At 42.5% G+C, this 23,283-nt stretch overlaps 1 protein-coding gene across 1 annotated transcript in view; it reads right to left on the bottom strand.

Moving 5' to 3' along the window:
• LOC308279979 (plakophilin-4-like) overlaps positions 1-23,283 on the bottom strand; it is a gene marked incomplete at its 3' end in the record, with an annotated part of 51,831 nt that overhangs the window by 25,785 nt on the left and 2,763 nt on the right. Inside the window, exons 4-8 of the mRNA XM_080720217.1 lie at positions 12,375-12,545; positions 10,407-10,623; positions 8,943-9,075; positions 7,771-7,984; positions 5,137-5,320 (exon numbers count right to left, since the gene is read on the bottom strand). Of these exons, the coding sequence (XP_080576343.1) occupies positions 5,137-5,320; positions 7,771-7,984; positions 8,943-9,075; positions 10,407-10,623; positions 12,375-12,545 (919 nt within the window). The remainder of the gene's footprint in view (positions 1-5,136; positions 5,321-7,770; positions 7,985-8,942; positions 9,076-10,406; positions 10,624-12,374; positions 12,546-23,283) is intronic.

A 23,283-nucleotide genomic window follows, 5' to 3' on the forward strand; every position in this document is an offset into this window, starting at 1 on the left:
GATGCACCAAGGTTTCTCCAACAGGATTAAAAACCATTTATTTTTCCTTTTATGAAATGAAGGCGAGGTGATTGTTTGCATGCATGGGTGCCTCCACATTAGGCTCTATATGGCCTGGAGAAGGAGGTTCAGAGACAGGCAAGCAGGCCTGTGCTGGGAAGAGAGAGAGAGAGAGATCACAATGTTTTGAATCCAAAACATAAGTGGGGGGAAGTTAATTAATAATTCCCCCCTCCGCTCCTCCCCGGCATCCGAGTCTATTATCAAGGTGCCCTTCAACACGCCACCTAATCCCCCTCGGTGCACCAGCCGAGATGCTCCAGTTGCCCACGATGAAAGAACGCAGTAGAACCCACAGCTTATGGCGCTCCGAAGAACGTACTGTACAAATGGAAGGGAAACACACATTTTGTAGATTTGTGTCGTTCATAAGGACTAAATATTCTCCGCAGTGTTTGTGTCCCGTAGCAGACTTTGGTGGCTCAGATGGGACTTTGGATGATGTCACGGGTGAAATCTCGTTTTGCAGGACTTCAGGAAGTAAAAAACATTGTGAACAGTATGTAGACATTACATAACATATAACAACTTTTTTTTTCTTTTTCTTTTTCTTCTAGCGATACAAATAAGCGATTTACCGATAAACACCACCACTCGCGATCGGAGCTGTGGTGGAAAAAAAAAATAGGATATTGTAACATCAGATTACGATAAGGAAACGGTTAGTCCGGAATACTCCTTTATCACTAAGGATTTTGCCCGTAGCAGGTGCATGTGTGTGTGTGTGTGTGTGTGTGTGTGTGTGTGTGTGTGTGTGTGTGTGTGTGTGTGTGTGTGTGTGTGCGCGCGCGTGTGTGTGCGTGCGTGCGTGCGTGCGTGCGTGTGTGTGTATGGATCTAAAGCAGGGCGTTGCTAAAAATGAGATGCACACTCAGCAATCCCTTGCCTTTCCAAATCGCCCGCTTTCGGGCGGAAACCTTGTATGTCCAAAACTGTTAACTTTTCAGGAAAATAACAGTGTTCCAGTGGATCCAATAGTTATTCGTTATTTAGTTATTATTATTGTTATAGTTATTATTTAGTAACAAGCGCTTGCGCTTAGGATCCCTGGCTAATAAGACTTACATGCCTTAATACATTATAATTGCCCTCTAAAAATATAAATAAATTCCTTAAATATTGTATTTATTTTAGAAAAAGTTAATCTTTCACTCAAGCGAGACAATGCCCGTTCCAAGTTGATGATGTCATGTGTCCATGTGTGGTCCAGCCCTATGGAATGTGAAAATAAAACATGTTTAAAATATTGATTTGATGCTCATATTTAACCTTAGGAAGTATTAGGTTGTTTTTTACTTGCACATGCATTCCATAAATTCCATAAGGCTAGACCACACATGGACAAATGTCCCGCTTGAGTAAAAGATCAAATAAATAGTTTTTATTCTATTTTCAATTTGATTTATAGAGGGCAATTATAATACATTGAGGCATATAAGGCTTATTAGCCAGGTATCCTTTTAATACATTTTATGGTTCAATTAATATTCATAAAACCCAAAGACACCACTCTGCTATTTTTCCAAAGTATATTAAAAAAAAATGCAGATTCACAAGCTCATGACGCGTCACAATGCGTCCGTAATGGTTGTTTCTGCACAACACGCTTGTACAACGAAGTAGGACATTAGGCCTAGAATTATTTAATGCTTTAGCTATTAAAAAATAGCAGATATACAAGCTCACAGCTGCAAGCTTGTAGATCTGCTATTTTTAAAAAAGTCATGAAAATGTGTGCAAATCTTTGAATATATGTGTTTCCAAAGCGAAAGTTTGTAACTCAAATTTTGCTTCTGGGGGGGGGGGGGGGGGGGGGTCCCTGGAACTAAATATTTTGAGATGGGAGTCCGTGGCCAAATACATATCATTTTGAGGACCTTTTCTTTGACGATGGCTGGCCAGATTGCTGACATAGAAACATAGGTTTTCAAAAAACCTTAGGATTCAAAAGACACTTATAGAATCGGGTCAAAATTCAAATTTTCACGATTTTTCAAAAATAGCAGATCTACAAGCTCGCAGCGCGGCACTCGGTGCCGCGCTGTGAGCTTGTATATCTGCTATTTTTCAATAGTTAAAGCATGAAATAATAATACACAATAAGGTGTACCCGTTCTAAATGGGTTAATTAATGAAAAAGAAAAACATTAAAGTATCGTGATACAAGGTCTCTCTGCCCAGACAAGCGGCGAAATGCAACACTTAACAGTGGGTTCAGCTGAGGTTGCTTGCCGGCGGTTTATTTATTTTTTGTGTGTTCGGGAAAACACACAGGGCAGAATATCACAGTGGGTTCAAATACTGTATATTGACACATCCCTGGTGCAAAGAGCGCACTGCTTACAGTAATAAAATGCACATCGGTGCTGTTTAGAATACCTCAGCCTTGGGACAGGGGTTGTAGATATCACTGTGCTGCCCTCAGCTGTTCTGGTTTATGTCTCGGTGTGAGAAAGTTAAAAAAAAAGAAGAAGAAAGTAACAAGTCTGTTCACAGGTTGCTTTTAAGACGCAGACGGCACGTGGTGTCTTGGGGAGTTTGGTTGTTCGCCTCGGGCGTTCTTTCACACCCCCCAAAAACAAACAAACAAACACAAAATATATTAACCAGAAAGGTGCAATTCTGGGAAATTGCAAGTGTGGTTACACTGACGCAGGTCTTGAGGAATTCTGTCATTTACAGTATATTGTATATTGTGATGTCAAGTGAAGCATGACCAATTGGACATTATATTGTCCAAGAGATAACTTCAGTTAACTATTTTCAAGCCAGATAACTTCAGTTAAAAAGGTTAACAAAAAACAGGTTCACTTTAGCTGGCATAAAGGTTCTCGGACCTAGAAGTGGCAAGGTAGCTTAGTCGGTAGAGAGCTCAGTTTTTAATCGGGAAAAAATTCTGGGTTTGATTCCGGACACCGTCAACTCAGCATAATACTGTATTATGAATACACCTTATGTATAAAATGGTAAATCTTGCATTTTTGAAGCGGTGAAAGCCGCTTCCAAGGTGTGGCTTTGTCTGTCCCGTACATGTCCCGTACATCTGATTGGTCAATTTTGTCTGTCCTGTACATGTCCCGTGCATGCTTGACCAATTGAGGATTGGTCAAGCTTCACATGCCAATTTGGCCCTCCAGACAAAATCATTCACTCATTCAGAATTCATAAAAATATAGAACTAAAGCACATAGAAAGTATAGATCTAGAACACAGAATGTATAGATCTAGAACACAGATTGCATAGCACTAGAACACATAAAATAAAAATTCACCGCTTCACTTCGAACCGAGGTTTGATTTTTCTATAATGTATAGCCTATAGCGCCTATCCAAGGCGCTTCAAAATGATTCTGCATTACATTCACACACTGATGGCAGAGGAATACCATACAAGTCACCAGGCCTGCTCATCGGTTCAGCGTCTTCTTGCTCAAGGACACTTCGACACTAACTCTGAGGGAAACCCGGTATCGAAATGAGAACCTTCTGGGTTCAAAGTGGCCGCTCTACCCGCTGAGCCACTGCCGCCCCCATTGCATATTGATGCTGACTCTTTGACTGTTTCTTGTACTTGTTTTCTTGTTTCTTTTCCACACCCTTTTTTCCTTTCTCTATTCTAACTCTTCCATGAAACCGCAAATGTCGGGAGCCGGTGCGAAACAACAAGAGTTTGTTGCTTGTTGCTCGGCAGATACCAACCAAGAAGCCTCTCTGACCTACTTACTTCCTTCATAAACAAAATGGTGTGTTTGTTTTGCGTCTCCCTGGAGGCACCAGACATGGCAACACACACGTTGTCGACACAGTGTGTGCGTTTGTTTGTTTATTTTGTCGGCTCGCATCCAGCTTACTGGATGTGAGGAGGAGGAAAAAAAGAAAAACCTTTAATTTTTCACCAAAACATGACACACACACGCACGCACGCACGCACGCACGCATGTCTGTATTGCTGTGCTTGTGGGGGACATTAACGATTTTATGAATGCCATTATTATTATGATAATTGATATAAAAATAAATAATTCAACACTAAAACATAAAAAATAAAAGAGATCTGTCACAATGAGAGCCTGTAGATCTGCTATTTTTGGTGCACAACACTACTGGCACATGTCTACACATAAATCAATTTTTCTTGTGAGAACCAGTTAAGTTGTCCTCACAAAGTCTATTTCTCACAACGGGTATTGCACAACTGGACATCGATGGTGACTATGGTGACACCGGTCTGGGTTCTCCAACATTACTTCTGAGACTCCTACATTCAATCCCTCATCGCACACCCCCGGGCACAGGACTAGTAAATTATAATATTACAAAAAAAATACATCATGCTCTGACATCACTAAGATGTCAGGGGAAGGGGAACCACAGTAACAGAATCCTTTTTATGCCCATATATGGAGATCCCTGATCATCAATATTAAGCCCATATCTGTGAATGCCAATTTATATACAGTATATATACATGTCAGTCTAACCAGTGTGGCTGGTTCTACAGACAGGGATCTCCATATAAGGGCATAAAAGGGATTGTATGTATGATGTCAGACATCATAGATGTCATACTGTAGGACCTTCACATAACAAGTAACTGAGTAAGCATGTCTGGGGTCTCACAGCAAACGGTTAGTTCTAGACTCCAACTTTTGCACACGAATAGCTCCGATTTTTGCCTATGTTCTTAGCTGCTTCCCCTGCCGTTACTGTACTTGCACAATGTACAGTTGTATGAAACAATTTCTTTTTTTTTTTTTTTTAACCACCGATCCAACCAATATGCCCATACTCCATGTACTTGGATCTCCATATATGGGTATCAGGGATCTCCATATATGGGTAACTGGTCCGATATATATTAATAATGAATTCTGTCCTGCGCGACCTCGCCCTCTGCGCGGCCTCTTTAATGGTTAAAGTGGTTAAAGTCTAATGTGACAAAGATGCGGTCTGTGTACACACACACACACACACACACACACACACACACACACACACACACACACACACGCACACACGCGCACACACACACACACACACACACACACACACACACACACACACACGCGCACCCACCTCAGGCAGCCGGTGGTGTTCCTCAGCAGCAGGGATGAGTGGAACTTGAGCTTGTGCTGGTCGCGGTGCGGCGCCGTGCTCCAGCCCGAGTGCGGGATGACCACCGTGTTGCACAGCGTGGTCAGCGCGTCGCGGATGATCGTCATCTTGACTGCGTCGCACGACGACAGGTTCCACAGCACGCCTGGAGAGGACATAAATATATATCTGTTAACCCATTTAGGCCATTAAGTCTGATTTGAAAATTACCCACTGTTTTTCTGGAATAAGTATTACTCAGTCTCTGTAGCAGCTAGAAACCAAATTTCCAAACTATTTGATGGCTTACACCAGGGTTCCCCAATAGGCGGCCTGCGGGCCATTTGCGGCCCGCGGGGGGCTACTGTCTGGCCCATACCAACCCCAGTAATAATGGTGGTATAAGAGCAGCAACAACACTAGTATATCGTCAAATCATATAAGGCCATCGCACAAAAGTAGTGAAGACAGCAGATCTACAAGCACACAACGCCTCGCACCGCGAGGCGTTGTGTGCTTGTAGATCGGCTGTTTTCATTAGTTGAAAGAATTTTTAAAATGAGAAATTCAAAACGGACGGTTTTGGACATACAGGATTTTCACCTGACAACGACGATATCTGAACTGTCACTGGAGTAGCGGGAACGCCACCGTCGCCCCCTGCAATGTTGTGGCCCTCGGCTTGGTACCCTAGACATACTGTAATTCGGCCCTTGGGGGAAACTAATTGGGGAACCCTGGCTTACACCTTTGGCTTTCATAGAAAAAAAATATTTTTCAAAAAATACTGTACTACATACTATACTTCTTCTTCTTCTTCTTCGTGGTGTTTTATGGCGGTTGGCATCCCTACATACTATACATGTACTGTAATACACAAAAATGTGTTCCCGGCATGAGGGGGTAACATCAATGTGTACCCGTCCATAATGGGTTCAAAAGCCAAAATCGCAAAAAATTAAAAAGGATTGTTTCCATTGTGATCCATAAACTACAGGAAAAGGACAGAGATTGTGATGTGTGTGCGTCCGTGCGTGCGTGGGGTTGTCTGTCTATCTGTCTAGGGCTACTCTCGCAAACCACTGAACCAAAACAGAAACACATTCCTTGTGCAAGCAGGACATAAATCCCAGAATTTGGTTTTCACTTATGTACATTTTGTTATTTTTCATACTGAAAGTCAATGGAGGTCGGATTGGCCTGAAACATATGGACATGACTGACATCATAGGCTGGCCACGCAAGAAGCCACACTAAGATGTAGGCCTACAGGTCATCAGGTATGTTGTCTTCGCCCAAGACGATGAGTCCCACCTTGCAACAGCACATACTATGCCATGTGTACCTGCCACACAATACTGTATGTACAGCTTCATTGTTGGCAAAGGCGGAATGATTCTGTAGTGTTCACTATGCAATAGATTAGACACGCACGCACGCACGCACGCACGCACGCACACACACACACACACACACACACACACACACACACACACACACACACACACACACACACACACACACACACACACACACACACACACACACACACACACACACACACACACATTCCTCTCCAAATTACTGTAAAAATAGCCTCCAGTTGTTGGTCGGTATCGTTTACCTTTTGTCCTGCACCAGTGTATTATTTGGATGTGCACAACAATTTTTGAGCGGTGGTCACAACGCTCCTATACGTGGCCGTGTGTGTGGGTCTGTCTGTCTGTTTGTCTGTTTGTCTGTCTGTCTGTCTGTCTCCGGGTATGTAGCCTGCCCTGCAGTAACCTTTTCTGACCACACATGTTAAGGGAGGGGCGCTGTTGTTCAGGATAGGCCAGGCTAGGCCAGGCACACTCACACACAAACACACACAGGGGGCACACACACACACACACACACACACACACACACACAGGGGGCACACACACACACACACACACACACACACACACACCACCGCTCAGTTCACACGAGTGTGATTTTTCTTTTTCTACCCAATTTATACGTTATGCCAATTGATTCCTCCCCACACACATTTCTGTGTTGTCACTGCTGCTGTATCCTAATCAGCAGTGAAAAATATCACACTCCCCAAGATTAGTTAGTATCCAGAGTTCTGGACTTTTCTTGCGGCTGTGTCCTTCAGTTTAATCAATAAAGCAACCGGAGCGACCGCGGAGCTATTCACTGTTGTTCAGCAGTGAGCACTTCTCCTCCTCTGCCCCCAACACTAAACGTATGTGTGTGTGTGTGTGTGTGTGTGTGTGTGTGTGTGTGTGTGTGTGTGTGTGTGTGTGTGTGTGTGTGTGTGTGTGTGTGTGTGTGTGTGTGTGTGTGTGTGTGTGTGTGTATCCGTGTGGTGACAGAAAATAACCATGCTTCAAAAGCTCACAACACGCCGGGAACGCAACACGTTGTGTTCGGCACGGTGCAGCGGACGAAGTATACATTCACTCTAACTAACTGATACGGTCCCGCCCCCTTTTCAAACTTTTTGGAAAAAGACCCTGTGAGCTAACAGTACTGTAGCATAATGTAATATTTCGGTGCGTGACATAACACCTTTAAAAAGGTGTACTTTTTCCACCACCACTGGTGAGCACTGAGCAGACGTACCGGTGACCAGCTCGCGGACCTCATTGTCCGTGGTCTTCCTCAGCAGGCGCAGCAGGGCCGGCACGCCGCCGCAGTTCCTCAGTGCCACCTTGTTGTCGTCGGTGGCCTTGCCGTACACCAGGTTCCTGAGGGCCCCGCACGCGCTCTTCTGCACCTCGCTCACCTTGTGGTCCAGCAGGTCCACCAGATGCTGGATGCCGCCCAGGTGAGACACCTGCAAGAGAGGGGGACACCACCGTTCGTTCAACACCCCAGTAGATTGGGAGAGTGTTTTCTGCAGGTGTTTCAGTCCGAGTGTATCAAAGGCTGCGTTCGGAAATGCGCACCGGGTGTGTGCTCAGGGTAGTGAGTGCCTAAACCCAACCCTAATCCTAACCCTAACCTCAGTAAAACTATGCCTAAAACTAACCCTAACCCTAACTCTAACCAGACCCGGTGCGCATTTCCGAACGCACCCTTTGATACACTCGGAGTGAAACACCAGCAGAAAACACTCTCCCCCAGTAGATTAGCTCAGGGGTCCCCCCAAGTTATTCTGGGGGGGTCCCCAGATGATTAACTTATTGTGCAACATTGTTTTCTCACTAAACAAACCAACATAGAGTTCAATCAAAGTGTATCTAGACTAGAGGGTATCTGCACATTTAAAAAATTACAATTTAAGGACTTTTTAATAGCTCTAAAATGACAAATTAAACATTGGGCAAATTGTCAAATATTAGAGGCAGAAATTGTGAAAATGGCCGATCTACATGCTCACAACGCCTCGCGACACAAGAACCGTGCTATACAAAATGCAATGCCTCAACTCTTAGTGCTCGTCAGGGTGAGGGGGGGGGGGGACATATTAATTTGTCAAATGTATCGATTTAATTATATTATCTATGTAATGCAATGTTTTCAAGTGTCAAAGTGTGCTATCACAATCTCGTCATATTGCTGCGCATGGATAATGTTTTTATGCTGCACGTGCAGATTTTTCATGTTGCGTGCGTGCATCCCTCTGTCCTCACTTCTAAAAATAGCACTAGTCAAAGAACTAGACATCCGGAAAACCAGCACTTCATTGGCACTGCCCCAGAGGATAAACTGGGAAATAGATGGAAATGCACACATCTGACGCATCGGCTACGGCTTGTGTTCAGATGCACCACTGTGACCATTGTCCTCACCTCCACCTTGACCCTGTTGTCTCCATAACAGAGGTGCTGGAGGTAGGCGGCAGCGTTGGCCTGGACCGACGGGAAGTGATGCTGGAGCATGTGGATCACCTCTGGAAGCTCCGGGTCACGCCACGCAAACTCCCTGGGAGGGAGGGAGGGAGAGAGAGAGAGAGAGATAGTAAGGGGATTTTATAAGATATTTGACCAATCTTCGAAGTAAATCGTTACCAAGAAATGTCTTCACCAATGTGTTTCTAAAGGTGTGTAATAATATGTACTAAAAGGTTGAAATTCAACTCCCGGGGGAAACCTCATAAAAAAACAAATTTGTGTTTGTGTCCCATTAATTTACTAAAAAAATACAAAAAAATAAATCTGCTTCAAGTAGCATGTGAGGGGTCAAACTAGGGGTTTTTCATGATGCTGAATCCATTGCAAGCATATGTTTTGCACAAAAAACATTCCTTGGGCTAAAATCGGACCCACAAAACGATGGTTTAGTGATGAATCGTCACTTTTCACTGTTTTGTGGGGGCCATTTGTAGCCCATGGAATGTTTTTCGTGCAAAACAAATGCTTGTAATGGATTCAGCATCATGAAAAACCTCTAGTTTGACCCCTCACATGTTACTTAAAGTAGATTTATTTTTTGGGACACAAACACAAATCATGTTTTTATGAGGTTTCCCCCGGGAGTTGACCCTCTAGGGGTCCCGACCCACAGATTGAGAACCATTAAAATAGACCGAAGACATCACTGCCACTAGAGGCCGCTATCCCCTTGGTCACAGAGTATTTTTTTTTCTATTGAAAATACCATAGTGTCTCAATAAATTACAAATTAAACATTGGCCAAATTGTCAAATATTAGAGGCAGAAATTGTGAAAATAGCCGATCTACATGCATGTAGATCTGCTATTTTCACAACAGAACCGTGTTTACAAAATGTAATGCCTCAACTCTTAGGCGTCCCACACACAGCTGCGTGAAACATCTTCTCCGTATCGGCTGAGAATGGCCACTGGGGGCGCCGTACTAATGCATTGTCAATGGAAGGTTGTTTGGTGTTTTGTCGTTGCCGTGTCTCTTGGCCAAAAGACAGGCTGCGGTTGAGCTTGAGACACGGCAACGACAAAAAACCAAACAACCTTCCATTGACAATGCATTAGTACGGCGCCCCCAGTGGCCATTCTCAGCCGATACGGAGAAGATGTTTCACGCAGCTGTGTGAGTCCAGCCTTAGTGCTCGAAGAGAGGGGGGGGGGGTATCCAGTTAAAATATGATTATTCTGGGGGTCGCGGCCTGAAAAGGATGAGAACCAAAGTCATATGTGAACTGTTTTCCAAAAAAATAAAAAACAATTGGGCCGGTGATTTCACTCATAAGGATATGGCGCATGACAGTGACGTTTATCCAAAGAGTATGTCAATGACCTCACAAGTAGTAAAAACGTGCGTGCGTGTGTGCGTACCTGGGGTCTTTGTGCATGCTGTCTATGGAGGGTGAGCGCGTGGCCATCCTCTCCACCAGCCCAGAGTGTCTGGGGTAGAGGGGGTCCGCGGACAGCCCCTGCTGGGAAACCCTGTAGGACTCGGTGTACAGCGCTGCGGAGCTCAGGCCGTAGCTGCTGTTTCTTTGGTACGGCAATGTGCCACAATGGCTGGTAGCCCGCGGGAGGGTTCCTAAACCTGGACACAGGAAGAGTCGCAACAAATCATGCCAACATGAAAGAAATGTGTTTGACCCACAAGAGCTGAGGACCTGATTCTACAAACGTCTTCTAAATACTAACAGTTTTCTGAAATCAGTGGTCCTCAAACTTCATGTCAAAAGGAACCCCTGGAATGATATGTATTATTTGGCCACCAAACCCCATCTCAAAATGTTTTGTTCTAGGGACCCTCAGAAGCAAAGATCTGAGAACATATCAAAAAACATATTATTCAAAGATTTGCACCAATTTTCAAGATTTTTCAAAAACAGCAGATCTATGAGCTAACCCCCCCCCCCTTTTTTTTTTGCTTGGGAACCATGTTTTTCCGATTCTGCACCCTGATTCATGTAAAATGGCCTGGTTCCCCACTTTAACCCAACAATGCCTCTAACCTCCTTAGAAGGCCTTTTATCTGAAATCTAGATATAATTTGGTTTCAAACTGAATCCTGGGAATTGCCGTTCTAACAAATACCTAAAATGATTGTTAGACAGAATGACTAAGAAGAACGCTAAAATTAATATAGCAAGTTTACCTGGGGGATCTAAAAACGTGGTCTCTTGAGATGTTTCGAAAGCAACTTAAATGCTTCCAATTCTACTGTAGAGGTTTACTGAAATGGGGAATATATGTGAGCGGCAAGCAGGCAAATACATTCCTGAGAAATCAAACATTGTTTTGCACTCATGACCACATTCATATTAGCCCATTTAGGCCTAAAATTATTGGATGCTTTAACTATTAAAAAATAGCAGATATACAAGCTCACAGCGCGGCACCGAGTGCGAGCTTGTAGATCTGCTATTTTTGAAAAAGTCGTGAAAATGTGTGCAAATCTTTGAATATATGTATTTTCAAAGCGAACGTTTGTAACTCAGATTTTGCTTCTGGGGGGTCCCTGGAACTAGATATTTTGAGATGGTGGGTCTGTGGCCAAATAAATATCATTTTGGGGGTCCTTCACATGAAAAGGTTTGAGAACCACTGACATAGTAGTCTCTCAAGAACAGACTAACTGAGCTCCAGACCAGTTAAGTGAAAAGGACCTTTTCTTTGACAACGGCTGGCCAGATTGCTGACATAGAAACATAGTTTTTTCAAAAAACCTTTGAAGGATTCAAAAGACACTTATAGAATCGGGTCAAAATTCAAATTTTCACGACTTTTCAAAAATAGATCTACAAGCTCGCTGTGAGCTTGTAGATCTGCTATTTTTCAATAGTTAAAGCATAAAACATAAAACATTTTTGAATAAATCATGAATAAGTTATCAATCGTGAATAAAGTGTGCAGAACAGTTTCCATTATATTCCATTTTAGCAGTGGTAGTCAAACATTTTGATGTCAAGGATCCCCAAGTCGATATTAGCTGCGGACATAGGAGAAGATTAAGTGTTGTTAAATATTGTTATTGTTAATATTATATTGTTTTCTCTCCAAAACAGCCAATCTAAAAGTTTTTCTAATTGATTTTTATTTTGATTTAAAAAATTAAAAAATAAAATCTAAAATAACAGATCTTCAAGCTCACGTGTTGTACCCCTAAAACAAAAAAACAGTATGAAACAGGGCTGAAGAGTTTCAAAATGCTCCTGCTTTTGCACAGAGACCCCCTGGAACCCCCATTAAGGACCCCAGGGCATGCCACGACCCAACTTTTGAGAACCTCTGAGTTATATAGGAACCTTGAACAATGGTGGCGCCTGGTTTCTCTGTGTGCAGTACCTGTGCTTGTCCTGTAGAGGGTGCCCTGCGGGTCGTGGGAGGGGCTGTGGTACAGCGGGCTGTGGAAGGAGCGGTCGTCGAACACGGGAGTCATGTGACAGTCGGGGGACAGCGCGGCGCGCAGCTCGGGGTCCAGCTGGCTGGGGTGGCTGCCGTACGAGCTGTGGAGGCCTGGGGGAGACGGGAACATGGAAACGGAACCCATTTAGGCCTAGTATTATTGAATGCTTCATCCAGTGAAAAATAGCAGATCTACAAGCTCACAGCGCGGCACCGAGTGCCGCGCTGCGAGCTTGTAGATCTGCTATTTTTGAAAAAGTTGTGAAAATGTGTGCAAATCTTTGAATATGTGTTTTCAAAGTGAACGTTTGTAACAAAAATTTTGCTTCTGGGTGGTCCCTGGAACTAAATATTTTGAGTTGGGGGTCCTTCACACGAAAAGGTTTGAGAACCACTGACATAGTAGTCTCTCAAAACAGACTAACTGAGCTCCGGTTAAAGGTGTATTCAGTGATAATGAAAGTGGCCGGCCCGGCACACGTTCTAGTGAGGAGAATGAATGAAAAATTTACCAATTATATTTTTATTTGAATGAAATACAATCACTGAATATACCTTTAAGTGAGAAGGACCTTTTCTTTGACGATGGCCAGCCAGATTGCTGACATAGAAACATAGGTTTTTCAAAAAATCTTAGAAGGATTCAAAAGACACTTATAGAATCGGGTCAAAATTCTAATTTTCACGATTTTTCTAAAATAGCAGATCTACAAGCTCGCAGTATATTATATATCAGCTATTTTTCAATAGTTAAAGCATAAAATAATGATAATATAGTGTCCCCGTTCTGAATGGGTTAAGAACTTCACTCCAAGCTCCACAATGTGTCACGTTGCGTCGTAGTTGTGAGCTTGTACATCCAATACCCTTGGAAAATATCATGGCCTGTAATAGGGATGCCAGGTTTGAAAGCGGTTAATTAATGTATGGCTGCAGACATGAAAACACGTGTCTATAACATGTGACACACATCACACGTACATCATGTCATACAGTCAGATTATTATATATATATATTTTTTTTTTATGTTGAGGAAAATATCCACAAAAGAACAGAATGTTTGGTTAAATGTGAACACTTTGGGGGGTTGCAATTCGTCATGTCGGGTGGAAACCTTGTATGTCCAAAACCGTTCACTTTGTATTTATCATTTAAAAAAATGAACTAAACTAGTGAAAACAGCAGATCTAACAAGCACACAACGCCTCGCACTGCGAGGCGTTGTGTGCTTGTAGATCAGCTGTTTTCACTACTTTTGTGCGATGGCCTTGTATGAGGAAGCAGTGCTTTACTTTGCGAATAAATGCACAAATTTGAAACTTGGAGATACAAGGTTTCTGCCTGACAGTGACGAATTGCTATCCCCTGAGACCCCAAATGACGCCCCTGACTCCACACTTTCATTATTAAATTATGCGAGAATATTCTGTACAAGCGAGCAAATGCACGCGAGCTGAGCTTTCACCTTGAGGGACAGAAATGAATGCTGTGTTAATGGCAGCTGAAAGCAACTTGTTTTCAAAGTGATACAGTTTGGGGCCCGGCGGGCCTTTGTTTGTCAAAACCGGGAGCCCTGCCAATGACAAGGGACTCGTCTCTTAATTAGCAGCAGAAGTCTACTGATCACTATGATTGAGGGCTTTCCTTCTATTTCAAAACAACAACAAGAACATCAACAACTAACGTCTCTGTATCCCCATGTTGTCTGGGGAGAGAAAACACAGAATACTGTGGTTGTACTCATTGGGCGTGTGAATGAGTGTAATACATCTCACACATGCACACACATACACACACACAATGGGGCTACATTAGTGTCTAAATTCCCACCCGAAATGCGTAGTCTGTATTAGTCAGCCCAGTATTCTAGAATCTAGAGCAGGGGTGGGCAACTTTGATGATGGCGAGGGCCGCTATATTTCCACCTTCATTCCAGAGGGCCACATTGCATATTGCTACATCCCACTTTGTCATTCTAGTATCTCATACTCAAGAAGCAAAAACAGCAGATCTACAAGCTCAAAACGCATCGCAGCGCAATGTGTTTTGAGCTTGTAGATCTGCTATTTTTGCTTCTTTTGAATTGGAATCCTGAATTATATTTTTTTTTATTGGAATCTTGAAATGTAACATTTTGATTTAATTTCAAACGCATTCAGTTATATACTCATGTTAACTTTGTGAACCTAAATACAAACACATTGGACATGAAAAAAATACATTTTAATACTACCACTATACTATACTAATATAGACAGAATTAAAGCAGGTCATGTTTGGAATTGTAATAGCTGAAATCAATAATATATCAGTATTCCGGTATTAACCTGCGGGCCGCATTAAATGGCCGCCAGTTGCCCATGTATGATCTAGAGGGCCCCTCCTGAAATTTGGCCACTAGGCCTTTTGGGCCCCTGGGCCTGGGCCGACAGGCCCAATTCGGGGATCGAAATGTTCAGTGTGACTGAAGTGCTCAGCGAACCAACCCTGGATAAATAAAGGTTAAAAACAGGAATAGGAATGAGTGGACTGTAGCACTCATGCATCCATGAACCCGGGACATTGACAGCACACATCTGGTGTACACAAGAACTATTCATCCAAGGCACCCCTGAATTACATTGTTACTTTATAGCACCTTACAATTATGTCATATTACAGTACAAAAATATGTAAATCTTTCCCCTATAAGATCCAGCATGTGTCACGATAATGGTAGTTTCCATTACTATGCAACAGATTGAAAATAACTTCATACTTGACATTTAACCACTTGAGCAGCAGCATACCATATGCGTTTTGAGCTTGTAGATCGGCTATTTTTGGTGAGGAGGTTTGCTGGTCCGTCAGTCTTACTAAGCATAGAGGGTTTAAGTGGTTAAACCAAACTGATATCAATAAATTCCAAATATTTTCAAAGTATCCTCCGGCACCCTAGGCCACGGAACCCACTTTGAGAACCGCTGCTGTAGGGTGATCCCTCTGTGCCTGATTAGAAAGCTGCTAGCGTGCAGTCACTGGTTGAAAATCTATGTTTGTTGTTTGTTCTCCGATGTCATCTTCCACAATAGAAATCTATAAGACACAGCCTAGAGGATGACTTACACAATACACTACAGTAGTATATAGAACAATAGAGTACCAAGCGGTCATTGAATGCACAGTAGTTTTACCCTTGGAAATGTTTAGTTCACATTGAAAACCAATCATTCAATTTCTTTCTGTCTGAGACTTGCCTATACTGTATATTCGTTTTTGCCAGTTAATCATTGAAGGATTTGGTGGCACAAAAAAAGCTCCATTATGTTCAAATCTACTGCAGATGGTGAAAACATTCTAAACAATTGTGACTAATAACCATAATTACTCATTGTATTAAAAAAGGAAATAATCAGAGCGATACTATTTACCATAATTGCACAGCACTAATTAACAGTCAACATGGGATCAAGCAGAATACAGAATATAATACAATACTAAAGCTGCACTATGTAACTTTCCCTTTCCATCCCAGATTTGAACCTGGTTTCCTGCACAAGTGATGAAATGTTTTACCATTGAATTAACAGAAGCTGCCTGCATGACCATCAGGTAAGAATTTGTGTCAGATCTCAAATCCTGTGTCTAGGTGAGACATGACCTTTCACACGATCAAAATCTCTTAACCCATTTAGGCCTAGAATTATTGAATGCTTTAACCAGTGAAAAATAGCAGATAATACAAGCTCACAGCTTGGGGGTCCTTCACACGAAAAGGTTTGAGAACCACTGACATATTAGTCTCTCAAGATATTAGTCTCTCAAGAACAGACTAACTGAGCTCCAGTTAAGTGAAAAGGACCTTTTCTTTGACGATGGCTATAGCCAGATTGCTGACATAGAAACATAGGGTTTTTCAAAAAATCTTATGCTGCATTCACACTGAGAGAAGCCAAGCTAATGGTTTGCTTGGTAATTCAATGTATTCTCTATGCAAACCAGCTTTAAAAAATTCCAAACTTGTTTTCCAGCTTGGACATTTTAAAAGCTGGTTTGCATAGAGAATAAATTGAATTACCAAGCAAACCATTAGCTTGGCTTTTCTGTATGTGAATGAGGCTAAGAAGGATTCAAAAGACACTTATAGCAGATCTACAAGCTCGCAGCACGGCACTCGGTGCCGCGCTGTGAGCTTGTATATCTGCTATTTTTCAATAGTTAAAGGAGCTATAGTCAACTTTTTCATTGTAGGTGTACATCCTAGTCTACAGACTAGGATGTAAACAAAGTACGGGCCCTGTAAATGTAAACAAAGGGCCAAAATGATTATTTTATCATTATTTTACGCTTTTTGTGGTCATTTTTTAATTGAAACACATATATGAAGCTTATTTTTTTATAAAATATTTTCGAAACATTATTTTTATTTTAGCATCCGTTTTTCAAGAAAAAGTTGACTATAGCTCCTTTAAAGCATAAAATAATGATACACCATAATGTGTACCCGTTCTAATAGAAGAGCAGGGAGACAAAATGCAACCACATGAGGCTATATCATAGCAGCCATATTGGAGAGAAGTTGTTCTCACTTCCTTCAAAGGTGTTACCAATGATACTAATAAAGGCTCTATTCTATTCTGGTCAAACAGAGTCAGGGTTCTGATATTGTGTATGTTGGCTCAACTGGAAACACTCAAAAAGCAGCAGGACGGATCTGACTGGCCCTCGCGGCTGCACGCTGAATGACTGGAGGTCCAGTGAGCAGCATCTCTCTCTCTCTCTCTCTCTCTCTCTCTCACTCACTCACTCACTCACTCACTCACTCACTCACTCACTCACTCACTCACTCACACTCTCTCACACACACACACACACACACACAAAACACCTAATCTACAAGCTCACATTATAGAAGTGCTGCCACTCTTTCTGCATGCATCACAGTCACAACTCGTTGCGGACGCACGGCATGGGAGCGGTTTTGAGCTGGCAGATCGGCTATAAACTATAGAGGTAATATATAGCTATAAACCTATCAACACGGAACACTAGCAAAGTTGTGTTTAAGCTCTTCTTTTCTCTTTAAACTCACTCTCTCTCACTCTCCAGCCAGAGCGAGAGCCAGCTGACAATGTATCCGCTATGAGATGATCAATACACGGCCACAAGCATTTGGAAGTTGGCTTGTGTCCCTTCCAAACGACCGCTGTTTCCTTGGCTTCACTGCAGAAAATATGAACTTGAAGCTGAATGAATGAGAAGACACCGCTGAGCACCAAGTTTATTTCGGGAGGTCACAACATTTCGGCAGCACCGAACCGCCAAACTTACGTGGGGTGACACCCCCCCCCCCCCACAAACCGCTGAATGACGACATATCGTAGTCTGGACAGATCCGAACCGAAATAAACGTGGCTCCTTATTAGGATTTATGCAAGGTGCGTTCAGTGCAATGTGTCGCCTCAGAAAGCAACGGTAAGTCTTGATAAAACAGAATCAATATTCGGTTACTGCACTGTTTATTTCTCGCTTGAAATGTTATCAAAATGTTCTTGAGAGCAATGTTTAGCTGTAAATTACAAATGACGTTGTGTGTTTGTTTATATGGCTGCCATCTTCGATACGGCACAAAATCAAGCAGCGCAGTGGAAAAAAAGGAAGCAAAAAGAAGCAGGGGCAGAGCTGGTAACCTTAATGAAAGATACTTCTACTGGGAGTAGACTCTTAAGCACACTACTGTATATAGGCCACTGAATACAGAGATAAGATGCTATGCAGGATTATCGTTAGTATTCAAATGGGAAGTTAATTATGATGAGGGTTGGAGATGCAAATGCTAATTGTTCTGTTTAACATACAGTAGCATTTTGAGCATTCTAAAGACATGATTCCTAACTGTACTGTAGACCATGGGTCTTCAACAGGGGGTCCGGGACCCCTAGGGGGTCCTCAGAGTTACTATAGGGGGTCCTCCAAATATTTGAGTGATAGAAAGTTCTTGAGAACTTCAGACAAAAATAGCAGATCTACAAGCTCACAACGCCTCGCATTGCGAGGCGTTGTGAGCTTGTAGATGGGCTATTTTTTAGCAAAGACCTTTGGTGTAGAGGGGAAAAAGAGCAGATTACATACCGGTACATAGAGAAAGGGAAAGGTCAGGTTTATTAAGTATTGATGGTTCAAGTGGTTAAATATTGACATGAATCCACAATACACTGATGATTATGCTGTCAAACGATGAAACTATATGGAATCTATGAAAAGGTTGTGGGGGTCCCTGCTTCCTCTCTCTCTCAACTAAGGGGTCCTTGGCCTGAAAACGTTGAGGACCCCTGCTGTAGACTATCCTGTTGTTGTTTTTTTTTGTTTGTTTGTTTTTTCTATTAACCAGCTAGTTAAATACATTAACCAGGTCTAAATGAACACCTGATTACTGTGATTAGTCTAACATCAATCAATTAAACCACACCAAATCAATGCCTGCGTTGGATGTAGTGTCCAAACTGTTGTGGCGTTATAAACCTTCATAATGACTGTTATGAAACCTTTGTTAAAAGTGCATTATAGCCTAAGCCTTTTTTTTTTTTTTTTTTAGGAAGTGTCCTTAAACAAACTCTGAGACCTGCCTAATCGATATCAATGAATGCGTTGTGTTCCGTTGTTTTGACTTGAAACTCAATAGCGGCGGCTAGCAGCGCCTGACACCACCACCACGGTGTCATTGATCAATTTGCTCAAAAACACATCTCAGTAAATCTTATTAAAACCGCTGACCTAGAGAGTCTAGGCTACACGGTAGAAATACTCCATTTTCATTTCACTGTGAGAAACCAATTTTATTTCAAACGTAATCAAATGGATCTTGCACATGGATGAAATGAAAACTGGGGATTTTACTCTGCATGTGATGGAGCTAATTGGGATAATTTTGCTTTTCCAGCTAATGAGTGCAAATTAAATAACATTTACCAACAATTATTTGGTATAATTGTAAACATATGCAACTAAGCATATAGTGATGATGACTACCCAAAAAAATATGATACAGTGGATGCGCAGTATGGAGTAGACCAATTATTTCTATACAAACAGTAAGACTGCCCGCATGCATGCAGGTTGCATGTACTTTATGTTAGCGACTCCCATACCAGTGGTTTTGAGGAGAGCTAATTTTGGTTCACTCTGCCTGCGTTTGGCGTTTTTTGTTTTTGTTGCCGCGCCTGAGCGGGCCGCAAGGCAAAATCGCACCATGGTATCAAACACGACACACGTGCATAACTCCTTGTATGGGCTGTTCTGTCCGTGACATCAGCTGTAGTGATGTCGGTCTCTGCGTACTTTCTATGACAGGGGTCTTCAACAGGGGGTCCGGGACCCCTAGGGAGTCCTCAGAGTTACTAGAGGGGGTCCTCCAAATCTTTGTGTGATTGCATCATGTTTTATACATAAACCACTTGAACCCTAGCATCACTATTCTAAGTGGCACATTAGCCAAAAATAGCCGATCTACAAGCTTACAACGCCTCGCAATGTAAATAAGAGCAGACTAAAGTATTTGACGGTTCAAGTGGTTAAATGTTTTGTTGAAAATACACATTACTCCAACATGATGACAGTGCTGTCAAACAAGTCTAAGCTGTCTAAGAAATCTTTCAAAATCTTTCTTCTGTAACACAATTGTATACAGTACGTAGTGGGGGGTCCCTGCTTTATCTCTCTCTCAGCTAAGGGGCCCCCGGCCTGAAAAAGTTGAAGACCCCTGTTCTATGACGTTAGTCTCGGGTGACATTAGTCTCGTACTACGGACATAGGGACCTACACACAAAGCCAGACATGGGAGCGGTTAGCACCGCTCAAAAAGTGTGCCGACACTGTGCAGCCGATGGCCTTAGGTGTGTACGAGCGCTCCCTCCGCTCATCTCAGCTAATCAACAATAGAAAGAAAATCAACTTCATTCTCACATTACAGGTTCGGTGGTGCGGAGAACCTGTAATCTGAAGTGGGCGGGTGTTATTCGTTTTTTGTGCAAGCACCATCATTTTCAATTATTATATTAAGGAAAAGGGAGAAGAAACAAAAGGGGGGCGAGCAGGGAAAGCAAGAGTGAGAAAAAACAACACAGAGAAAAATATTTAACCCATTAAGACCTGGAACCACTTTAACCATTATTTTATGCTTTAACTATGAAGAAAATAATAGCAGATATACAGTACAAGCTTATAATAGCAGATATACAAGCTCACAGCGCGGCACCGAGTACCGCACTGCAAGCTTTTACAGTCCGTTTTGCATTCAAATATTTGCTTCTGGGGGTGTCCCTGGAACAATATATTTTTAGATGGGGGTCCGCGGCCTAATACATGTAATTCTGGGGGTCCTTGACATGAAAAGGTTTGAGAAGCACTGATTTAGAAGAAGCATTTAGTCTTAGAAGACATTTATAGAACTCAGTGTTCCTCACTTAGTTAACGTTTTGCTGTATTCAAATCTGAGGCTCTGTGTGGTCCTGTTAACGTGAAGCTTGCAGACATATTTTTAAGGAATGCATCATCATTATCAGTCCTCATGAGGGGATTATTAAGGCTAGGCCATTTAAAATCGACGGGCGGTTAATGCAGAAAACATTATTTCCCGTGTTGCATTCTCCCGCTCTCTGAAGACATCCCGAATGTTGACCTTATTCCCGAACTCAATTTCCCTGGTGCTTCAGCAAAATGCCCTGCAGTCCTGGCCTAAATGACGAGGCTAAACCCAAGGTTTATTATACCCATCAGAACTGGGAAAGCATCCGTGTCATTTTAGATTGACGCTTGTACATCTGCTATTTTTGGAAATGTTTGAGTGCGAGAAGAACTACCGATTTAGAAGGCATTTTGTAGAGTTGGCCTCGGGTCTTGGCGGGTTAAAGGTGGTAATGCATCGGTGCAGTAGGTCCATATGCATATCGTCACTGTCCGGCAGAAACCTCGTATCTCCAAGTTTCAAATTTGTACGTTTTTTTTTTCGTAACGTAAAGCCCTGCTTCACCATACTGTGGCACAAGACTAGTGATCCATAAGCACACTTGTAGATTGTATGTTTTCACTATTTTAAATCATTTTTAAAATGATGAATACGAAACGAATGGTTTTGGACATACAAGGTTTCCACCCGACAACGACGATATTTATGGTAAAAAAGACACATATGGTAAAAAAGGGGGAAAAAAGGGTGGGGAGGGTATCAACGCATTGGCAGGACCGGATAGAAAGGATCCCCATGGGGCTGAAACTTCACAGGTAAAAGTCCACAAGGCAGGTCCACAGTAGGGATTGGACGATATGAAAATTTCATATCACGATTATTGTGACAAAAGAAATCGCGATTTACGGTATTATCGGAATAATCAAAATCCATTATCCTGGGGCGGAACATTTGCCAAAAAATAGCTGATGTACAAGCTTATAGATCTGCTATTTCTTTAGCAAAGACATTTGATAGAGAGTGAAAAAGAGACAAGTATCAAGTACGTATAATATATAATAAGTATGTTTTACCAATAGAGGGTTTAAATGGATATGCAGCTCTGCAAATAAAAGCTGAACTGATCCCAGTGCATGACGGATGACGATTATCGTGAGTTTTTTTTATCACGATAAATGATAATATCGCTTATCGTCCCATCCCTAGTCCACAGGGAGACAAACTCCACGAATCAGAGGTAGTGGGGGTATCGAGGACACTCGGGCAGGGAAGCGCTCGCACGCAACACAAACCCAGGCAGAGTGTACACTGAGTATATACTGTATTTAAAGAACGCGTTCTAAACCTCCTCCCATCCGGCACTGGGAAGAAAAACCGCAGGTTCTGACTGCATGCATTTTACGCGTGGCTGCGTCTTTTTCCATTGCGTCGCTCGTATCAATCCGTTGCATCATTCATGCGCTGTGTTTTTAGCACTGCCAGAGGCCGTGTGTTAGCGCACTACGCTTTGTGGTTCTGTGAATATGAGCTTTCTTTCCCGTCACTGCGTCTAGCTCACATGCAGGGATGCACACATATTTATGTAGACAATGCTCACGCGCACGCACGCGCACACACACACACACACACACACACACACACACACACACACACACACACACACACACACACACACACACACACACACACACACACACACTAGCAGCAGTGCTCCTGGCAGGCTGTCACATGCCTCTCTTTCTGTGTGTGTGTGTGTGTGTGTGTGTGTGTGTGTGTGTGTGTGTGTGTGTGTGTGTGTGTGTGTGTGTGTGTGTGTGTGTGTGTGTGTGTGTGTGTGTGTGTGTGTGTGCGTGCGTGTGCGTGTGCGTGTGCGTGTGCGCGTGCGTGCGTGTGTGTGTGCAGCAGGGTTATGTGGGTTAGTGGAGCAAGCTTAATACAATGATAAACCTCTGCGTCAGCAAGGCTTTGACAACAACAACAATAATAATAATAATAATAAAGATAATCCCTGTTATCTTTGTGCAGCCGTCCCTGTCGGGTGGAAACCTTGTACTGTATGTCTTAAATGGCTACTTTTCAAGAAGTGGAAAAGAAAACCTGTGTTCCAAATGGTTCTAGTGTAGTTATTATTTAGTCACACGTTCTTGTTAATACTTTTCATTTGTTAAATATTCATAAAACCCCGGCACAGACACATTAAAAAAATGAAAACAATTATGACCATACCATTCAACCTTAGTTTGTTTATTCTGGGGGACCCCAACACCCTGAAGGGCATCGCCCCCCCTTAGCAGAATGGATTAAAACCACCTTAGTGTCGGGAAGAAGACTAAGTTCTGATTAAGTTCTGATTAAGCACACCAGCGTTGTCTTATTGGACTACTGCATTAGATAGATAGATAGAT

This window comes from Nannobrachium achirus, assembly GCF_963921795.1.
Source record: "Nannobrachium achirus genome assembly, chromosome: 24".
Taxonomy (NCBI): domain Eukaryota; kingdom Metazoa; phylum Chordata; class Actinopteri; order Myctophiformes; family Myctophidae; genus Nannobrachium; species Nannobrachium achirus.